General features: G+C 37.3%; 1 protein-coding gene across 4 annotated transcripts in view; it reads left to right on the forward strand.

Annotated features, from left to right (window-relative positions):
- The window catches only part of LOC107088969 (inactive ubiquitin carboxyl-terminal hydrolase 54-like), a 94,407-nt gene that overhangs the window by 47,994 nt on the left and 36,612 nt on the right, over positions 1 to 9,801 (forward strand). For all 4 annotated transcript variants that reach the window (XR_001481410.1, XM_015381449.1, XM_015381458.1 and 1 more), the window contains 2 exons: positions 382 to 464; positions 1,826 to 1,931. Coding sequence is in view for 3 of the 4 variants with exons in the window: in XM_015381449.1 (XP_015236935.1) it covers positions 382 to 464; positions 1,826 to 1,931 (189 nt within the window). In the remaining variant the exon portion in view is untranslated. The remainder of the gene's footprint in view (positions 1 to 381; positions 465 to 1,825; positions 1,932 to 9,801) is intronic.

A 9,801-nucleotide genomic window follows, 5' to 3' on the forward strand; every position in this document is an offset into this window, starting at 1 on the left:
TTTTTTTTTTTATCCCCTAAAAAGTGTCGGAAATTGTTTAAAATTTCAGTCCAACTAAGGTTTTTGAGAATATTTAGTGGGTAACCGTGCTATCTGATTCCCATTTCACATATAGTCCAATTTTTACACCAGCTCTGCCTCAGCAAAGAGTCTTTGTAACGATGAAATGGCTTTTTTGCTATCTGGACTTGATTCTTGTTCAGATTAAACAAAAACAATCCACTTAGCAAGTTCTGACCTCTGTTTAGATCCAGAACATAATTTGTGAAAAAAATTAAGCTAAATTATTATGTGATAACATTTGAAGGCTCCTAATGAGAAAATAATTATCAGAGAAAATGATGTCCTGTGATGAATCCCAGGATGTCTTCCTTCTTACAGTGTGTGTGCAGCAGCTGTGGAGCCTCATCGGACCCCCTGCCCTTCATTCAGATGGTTCATTACATCTCAACCACGTCTCTCTGGTAAGTCCAAACATGCACCTTCACATTCACACACACTTGGCTGTGAATAAACACGTTGCACTAAATCTGGAAGCAGGTTTGGGCTTAATCGCGGCAGTAAAAGAAGGTACAGCTCGTTCTTTGCTTCTCTGCATGGGTCCTGGCCAGACAGTGAGCAAAATTGCGCATGAACATCTCAGTGTATTTGTCATGCATATGGTTATGCAAGATGCAGAAGTTGAGTGTGTGCATATGTCAATGAAGGATTGTCCAGGTAATTGCACACACAGAGAAGTATGTGTTTTACATTACAATCCCCCCACCCTCTACTCCAGGTTAATGAAATAAGAAACTTGGTTGCAATCAATAAATTGCTCCAAGGGAATAGCAAAAACCTATAAGTAAAACAAGGAAGCAGAATAATCTAACTGAAAAATGAAACAAAACATCAAACATTTTACTTTTAGTTATATGATTAAATAAGCCCTACCTTCCTTCCTACAGAAGGGAAAAATCCAAATAAACAGGTAGTTCAAACACAAAAGAGCAGCTTTCCCTGTGTTTTGTGCCCGCTCACACTAACAGGCTATTTTTAACCGTGCCGAGGCCTGCTGCTTACAGCCTAGAGAGCAAAAAAGTCAACATAAGTAAGATAATCCAAGAAAAACAAAAAAAAGATGGAGAAATGTTGCGGATGTGTGGCTGCAGCGCAGCTCAGACATAAGTAAACAGAGATAAAAGCGTCTTCCTGGCTGTTATTGTGGTGTGGTTGCAGTTAAGAGGTTTATTTCAGCATCGTTGTTTCATATTTACAGAGGGAATTAATTTATTTATGGGTTGGTCGCTTTGGGCATTTCAAATCAGGCAAAAGGAGATGAATGAACGGATTGTCTCAGAAGGACAAAGACAACACATGTTACCATGTTCAGCCTTCCTGTTTTCCTCTGAAAGTCTTCCTTTCTCATTACCTGAATGAACCGCAGAAATGTCAAGTATATTTTGCTTATTGACCTAAAAGAAATGCAATTAAAGAAACTTGTCAAGGGTGTACCCCGCCTCTCCATACACAACTGGAGATGGGCACCATCACCCCTTGCGACCCCGCTTGGGATAAGTGTGACAGAAAATGGATGGATGGATGGAAATGCATTGACTATACAGATTAATTTCTTTCCTTTTGAAATATAATCACTTCTGTGTAAGGAAATGATAAAATGCCTATGGTAATATCCCAGAATCAGTACTCAAATGTAAATTTATGGCTTAAACAGGTAGTTCTATAATAGGATAATCTCTACTAGGGCTTCCTGATTGGTGTTTGGCTTTCCTCTGAAGAAAGTCTGTGATCTTCATTCTATTTCTGTGTGTCCATTATTCTGCAGTAACCAGGCAGTGAGAATGCTGGAGTGCAGAGAGAAACCAACGCCGGACATGTTTGGAGAGCTGCTGCGCAATGCCAGCAACATGGGAGACCTTCGCAACTGCCCTGTGAGACAATAATCATTTCACACATAGACATTATGCAAGAAAGTACTGTGTCATTACCAAAGAACAATATATCTCTAATCAAGATGCTGCCACATTACAGCAATCAACAAATTTTAATCTGTCTAACCTGTCAGTCATAGGATACATAGAGAAGCATGTATAAAAAAACGCATCCTTACTTGAAAACAGTGGTGAATCTAGCATGTCCATCAAGGCAGGATGGAAATGCTGGACCTAAATCTCTTGTGTGTAAATGGAATCAAGAAAACATAAAGCAAAAACCTTTACAGGTCTGCAACTACTTTTGCAAGCTGCAAAAAGAGATTCAAATCTAACTTCTCTGCACTGGAACTCACTCTATACCTTCCTTTTTCTTCATCACTTTCCTCTACATGTCCTCATTCTCTCTTAATTAAATCTTTCTATCTTCACCACTTATTCTAACATCCTTTTCCTCATTGTCACTCATTTCACTATTCAGTTGTGCTATCAGTGGCCCCCTTTACCTGTGACTCTCCTCTCTCCTGATCATTCTTATAAATAAAATATGTTTTATTTAAATTGCAGCCTAAAGCAGGTGGCTTAGCAATGTTGAATACTGCATTTTAAAGTGTGTTTCTAGAAATTAAGTGTTTACCTTTGGCTAATCAGTGCTATACTCTGAGCCACACACATAAGACCATCGCTCTGTGTGACTCACATCAAATGTTTTCTAAGCCAGCAATCAGTGGGACATATCACACATTAATCTGCCTTAAAACCGGGAGAGGTTTCTGAAAATAAATTAAAGTTTTATATCCACAGTGATGAGAATAGTAAAGGTATGGATCTTAAATGTTAAACCAAGATAGTCTTGTTAAAAGTTCAATGTTCCTGAACATCACAGAATGCTACAATTTACAAAGGATCAATTGTTATTAGCATAGTAGAAATAAGTTTGCTTCAATAATGACAGTTTGCATTTTTTTTCAATAATAGTGTTTTCTCTACTATCATTCTAAAATATATTTTATTAGATATACTAATTTAATTAGTTTTATTATGAAAAACAGTAACTACTGATGCATTTTGTCAATGTTCTATGTATCTATTTTGGTACATGATTAATGTATCTATTTAGGTGAAATCATCTGGCAGCAGGTGAAGATGAAGTCTAATAACATTGTTGTAAGAGATGGGACCTGTGTATTTTCTCATGGGGTTCCTCCTCAGTTTGATTCTGTCTTCCATTACACAGAAAATACTAAGTGGCTGTTTGCAGCTGCTTTGGATGTTATAAATGGTCATTATTAGAGGTTATCAGTCCCATTGAATTCCTTCAGATTGTACCAGTAGGCTCAGTGGGATTTTGTCACTGAATTAATCCTAATCCTAACCCTAAGGTAATTCTTACTGTACCATGACATCACTTTCGGAAGATGTCAGGACTGAGGTGTTACTATATTTGGGCAAAAATGGCCGGTCCCGGACTCGGGGATTGCGACGAAAATAATTTTAATTTTTTTACGCTAAATTTATTAGATCACCGTGAAGGTATTAGTTTTAGGTATAGATAACGATCCATTGATTATTCCTTGGCTTTTCCTTTAATGCCTAATGTGTCTAAAGGACCAAGTGAAGGAATTTTTTTTAAGTTCTTTTTTTAATGCACAAAAATACAACAAAAATCTCCTGACTAAATCAGGAAATAAAACAGCATGATTGGCTGTAAGGAGAGTGGAGACAGCGGACATTCAGAGTTTACTGAAAAAAACCTGCTCCCAACAACGTAAGCATGGGGAGAATGTTACTACAGTGACTGAAACAGATCGGTTGAGACGGAAAACTCTGAGTTTCTAATATAAACCTGCTTTGTGAAATGGACCCCTGATCTCCAGGCGTTTTATTTTGTATTTGTGTTCACGTTGTTTCCCGGTTGTTTGTTTATGTTTTACCTCCTCTGTGATTTATAGTTCATTATATGCTAGACACTGTATAAATATTTATATTGTTGCGTTCTGCCTCTCTCGTGTAATTAGCCTCCTCCTCTCAGCTTCTGAGCTATTAGCTGTTCCTTGTTTCATGTGATTAAATATGCAGTTTACTTGCCATTTCTTCATGCTTGCCTCTTTATTGAAGCTCCCTGGACTGTATTGTTCTCTGCTGGTTTCCTTCATTATCCTGCTCTTGAATCTATTGATCAGCCATTTTCTGTAAAACCCTGTCATTTGACTGCCTGTTTATCCTGCCAGCTTGTCCGCAACTTCTTTTCCCTTGATTACTGACTTTTATGATGTTTATTACAACAATTTTTGCTACAAATATGTGCTTCCACTTTGATGTTTCCAGATCATGATCCTTTCCAGAACATATTTTTTGTGTGTCTCCATTAGTCTGTTTATGTCAGCGTGAATTATTTGTTATTCAGCATTACGTGAAATTCGGCAGTTGGGACGATGACATCTTTGGGAAGGCATCATACTTTTCTGCACAAAGGAGACCCCCGCCATCATTCAGAATCAAAATTACTTTATTCTGATTCTGAACTCTTGTTCATGTTGTGTTTTTTTACATTGTTCATTAAAGCCAAACATATTTACTTTATTTGTATCAGTTTAAATGTCCTGATTTCATAAGTATGGTGGTGTTTTTAAATGCAACTTTAATCCTAAGGCATGCTGTTGCTCTCTGATAGCCGATATCTTCTAGCGGCTCTTTCAAACAATTGGTACCTATTCACCCCTTTTCTTATTCAGATGTCCTGAACTTTATCTGGCCTGGAACTCTTCATCCTTCACTATTGCTCTGAGTCTTACATGATCTGAGCTCATTGTTGATATCACTGCAACTTTCTTAAATGTTTCAATACAACACTTTGCTTCAAATAATTTGAAAATGTCCTGCTAAGTGTTTGACGTCTTTCCATTTTGGTATGATTTTAACTGGATCCTGTATGCTTAAGATCTGAGATAATGGAGATCTGAGGTTTCTCATGATTAATTTATGGAGGCATTCAGTTAGCAGCATAGCTGCCTCACAACAGATGGAAACCTATGAAAGCCCACCTTTTTCTTCCTTTGGCACCTTCTTCTCCTTTGACTATTTGAGCTGATGTGACGAGCAAATCTCTCCACTGGGAGATCAATAATCAATAAAGTCAACCAATTAATCAAGAAAGAAGGGTTTACTAATTTTCTTGCTAATTTTTGTTTAATAAATAGTTATTCTGAAGTTTGAGGGTGGATTAAAGAGGATACATATTTTTAAGAACTCTGCAAAGAATTTTCTGGTTGAGCAGAGGTTTGAAGAGGAGCCAAATGCAGAGATGGATTGAGGCAGAGATGAGTTCTGATTTAATATATTCCAAAAATAAAATACAGCAAAAAAAAGACATCAGGAAAAACACACATGAGGAGCAAGGAATAATGACCAAACAGTAACTGAAGAGGAGTATATATGCCAAACAGAACAAAGACGGGGGTAATCAACTGATTGGGAGCAGGTGTTGACAGAGGAATCTAGAAGGGAGCGAGAGGAGACTGACACAAGAGGGCAACGGGGGGTAAACAAGAAATACATGAGAACTCAAATACCACCAGAAAACAACACACAATGGAAATGATACCAATGAAAACTAAAATAGTCTGTTTAATGTGATAACTTGTTTTAATCTGTGCAAAACAGACAAAAATATTAGCAGAGTAAAAAAAAATTACTTCATGAGAATATGTTCTTGTCCCTTTAAATTCTCAATTTTGATATTAGATAAAACTGCATGAGTGAATGAATCTAATTGGCAATTTAAAAGGCTTATTAGTTTTAACAATTGGTCTGATCATTTCTTTGTTTTTTGTTTTTTTCTTCTCTCTTGACAGTTTTGTGTTAGATAACCCAAACTTCATTTGCATTTTCCTTAATTTATTTTACTGGAAGTGTTCTTTACAATAATCCGTAGTTATCAGTTCTCTCACAGTAGGAGTTCATGTTTAAATGTTAAATTTGAGATTAATTGAAAAGTAGTTTTTGGGTTGTTTCTTAAATTAGACACACAAATGGTTTCCTAGGAGATCAATTACATGTGAAAATAGAAGAACACGATTTGAAGGTTATTTGTGATTCATTTTCTTCTGTTTTATGTTGCCATGTAGGGACGTTTTGCTGTTGACAAGATACAGTTGGTTCCCAAAAGGTTTTAAGTCTTTGCACCATTCCTAGCCATATACAGTATTTTTGAAAAAGGATATTACTACACTGACTAGTTATTACATTGCAGACTAAAATCATAAGTGAAGCACATTATATAGATTAATTGAAAACAGTCTTGTTTTCCAACATTTGTTTCTGTTAATTGTTGTTATTTTTTTCTTATAGCCTAGAAAAACGAGATTGTTATATCAGAACAAAAAACAAACATTTAGATAAAAAAGGACATGGGAATATTGAATATTAAGTTAAATACCTGCTTCCAGGTAAACTTTATTTCTCAAGCACTTAAAAAACTATAATAAATAGTTTTAAATATAAAACTATATCAGCCAAAGTGCTGTGCAAATTAAAGCAAACTATAGAAACTACACATAGAAACAAATACATTTCTAAAATCAGCAATAAAAATATTTAAATGTTATTGAGAAAATTTAAGAGATTCAAAAATGGTCAAGAAGGATGCCAAATTGGCAGACCTGTTCGGAATTAAGGATTGGCTACAGAACCAAGCGAACAAGGTGGAAGGTAGGGCTCTAAAGGCCCAGAGATACAGAGCAGTATAGATCCATTTAAAAAGTAATTAAACACCAGATATTACTTCAAAAAAACTGAAGAAATATCACCTCTCCTTTGAAAAATGCATCCTAAAGTGCCCTTTGGGAGCCAAAATTTATATTAAAGTGTCCTCTACAGTGGTCAGGACACTGTAGCGCTATATGTGCCCTTTTTGTTCTGCCCCTGCCCTTCAAAAATCTGTGCACACCACTGACTAAGGCATAGACTTAGGACAGGATAGTGAACAGGTTGGTCTTAAGCTTAGCTTTAAAAGAATCCTCTACTGAAAATGCTGAACGTCTTGGAGATTATTTTACAAAGATGGGATGTGAAGGGAAGAGGTGTGCTCCTCAGTTTATCCTTTTAGCTTTAGGGACTTTTGGAAGACTAGTACACTGAGACCAGAGAGCACGGTGAGGAACATACAGATGCAGAGGGTCGGAAAGATAGAAGGTGCCAGACCTTTTTATAGCTTTGTAGTTGAGCAGCATTAACTTAGAAAACAGTCTTAAAATGGATCCTTAAATGAACATAATAAAATAAAGGGTGTTACTGACTAATGGCTCAATGTGTTTATATGTGAGGATTAAGTTTGATCCTGGTTAGCTGCTAAGACTAATAAAGCGGCTTCTAGATTATTATTTTCAAGACACTTTTAATGTATATTTAGATCTATATACCAACTGTTGATTATTACTGTAAGTCTGTAACTTTGACACAGAAAAACACGACCTTTCTGTGTTTATCTTCCATCATTTAGGGAGCTGATCTTTTTCTAGTGCTTTCTTGGGCTCCCCTTTAACTATTTTGGGGACGGTTGGGGTTCGGGGGTTAAAGTCGGAGAAGGGGAAAAAAACTTTTTTTGAATTAACTGTATACAGGTTAAGGATGTGAAATAGAGGTAATGAGTGAATGTTTACTTCTCTGTTAAAGATACAGAAGACTTTGCTGTCATTTGTGGTAGTTTTGTTGACATGCCACTAACTTAAACACTAAACTGCTTCATTATAAAATTTGAATTGCTTCATCAGATGATGATGAAGATGTATCATCCAGACTTTGTTATTTTTCTTGTTTAAGTTAAGATAGGCAATGGCTAATTCAGACCTAGAACTTGGTTTTATCAGCTAAGAAGAATGTTAAAAGGCAAATAACGTCTAAAACAGAACCCGTCTATAAAGTACATTGATGTCCTGAACTTAAAATGGAAATACTTTGTAGGACTCCTTTTAAATCGATGTATCACTGCAGCCTGCCATGGCTGATGATCAGTCTGTGGTTCTACTGAGGTGCTAAGAAAGCATGGCTTATTTTGTTTGTGGTTTTAGCTCCTCTGTATCCATGGGGCTTGTGTTTCTGATCCTCTTCGCAATACTCTACAGATTTGTTATTGGGTCCTTTCAAGCACAGGGACACCATGGTTATTAAAGCAGGTATTGGTATGGTTGGGCAGTTGCACTGTGGGCAGGAGCCCCCTTCTGTGGGAAAATGAAATAAGCATTTATAAACAGCTGTCAGCAGAGGGAGGCCTGTTGCTCTACAAATGTCTTGGTATTAGGTTTGGATAAACACAGAGGATTGCACCAGCATATAACACAGTTCCCTAAATCAGTGGCCTTCAGGTGACATAAAGTAAGGTCTGTGTCTCTCCTCTCTTCCTCCAGAATCCAAGTCTTTGGTTTCCAAATGAGGTGCAAACTTAGCTTTCATTTGAATGGAGAACAGTGGAACGCTGAGCAAAAGTCTGTCTTTTTTCTCCCAGCTTGTGCAATATCTTAACAGACGGAACATGACCTTGGCTAAAAGTATTAGTAGCAATAACATCTTGAAGTATTTATTGTCAAACTGGCCTTTCTAGTCTCTTATTTAATTTAAGAGGAATTTTGGTAACAATAGTTAATACAAGATCCAATTCAGGCAAAACTTCAGCCGTCAAATGGATGGTACCACATTTGACTCTAAAATAATTTTAATCTGAAGAGACTCACACAGAGAGAGAAAAGTGTTATCGGCTTGAATAAAATAAGTTCTTTGGCGCTCGGGCCCAGGCAGAGGACTTTGATGCTGTGAATCACCATTGGCTTTGATAAGTAACTTAGAAAAAGGATTAGAATAGTCTTCCCTCAGGGTCCGGACACTGGTGGTTGGATAAGGCAGAGGGTAAGTGGGACTGAGAATAGTTTGAGTGTGATGAAGGAGATGCAGCAGAGGAAGGGGAAAGTTTGCTGACATGTTAGAGGGAGGTTAGGCCAAGAGGTAGGTGAAGTGTATGTTGAAACATGTTTGGCTTTGGAGGAAGTGCAGTCCCTGCATTGATTGGTTGAAGCATGAGCAAGGGATATCGTAGGTGGTCCAGGTGAAGCTGATAAGACTCAGATAAAATTTTTACTTAAGCTTCATCAGTCCACAGGGTACTTTAAGCATAGCTCAAGTATTGCAGGGAATGTATGTCTTGTGATTGTCTAACAAAACACCAGATCATCATAATTCCATTTCTTTGCTTCATTGTTTGTAATCCTGCAGAACCACTATCAGTTTTAGTCTGTGAGGCAGACACCGTATAGTTAGGGTGGCCCAGGCTTTCTTGAACTTTCTCTACAGTTATGCTGCTATAGTGTTAGACTGCTGGAGGATATAAAGACGACTTAGCCACTTGGACCAGCCCTCTTGCCCAGAGCTTCTGGCACATCACGGGAGAGAAAGCTCGCAAGATTTAGTTGAACTCTTGCACCTCAAGAACAAAGGACACTTCCTTGATGACCAGAATTTTGAAGTAAACCCATCAAACTACAGATTATTCCACTGTGAAGCTACAGCATTGACAAAGACTCCTAATGTGTGGAAACGTTTTCACAAAAAATGAGTGATGCCATTGACTGTTTTGTTATTGACTGAGAATTTTTGCAAGATTTTCCCATAGATATAACTGTTTATTATGGCCAGACATCTCTACCCTGGTTTTCTCCGTAAAATGGTTGGAGCACAACGAGTTTGGTTTATCTAGATGCAATTTTGTCATTCTAGGTCATTTTTAACCCCTAGAACCCTACGGACCCACCGGCGGGTCCAGCTGCTACGTGACCTCGTAATTTTAACAAACCCCCAGTATTGATGTAAAAAACACATTTGG

Source organism: Cyprinodon variegatus, unplaced genomic scaffold, assembly GCF_000732505.1.
Source record: "Cyprinodon variegatus isolate N-32 unplaced genomic scaffold, C_variegatus-1.0 Scaffold12, whole genome shotgun sequence".
NCBI lineage: Eukaryota > Metazoa > Chordata > Actinopteri > Cyprinodontiformes > Cyprinodontidae > Cyprinodon > Cyprinodon variegatus.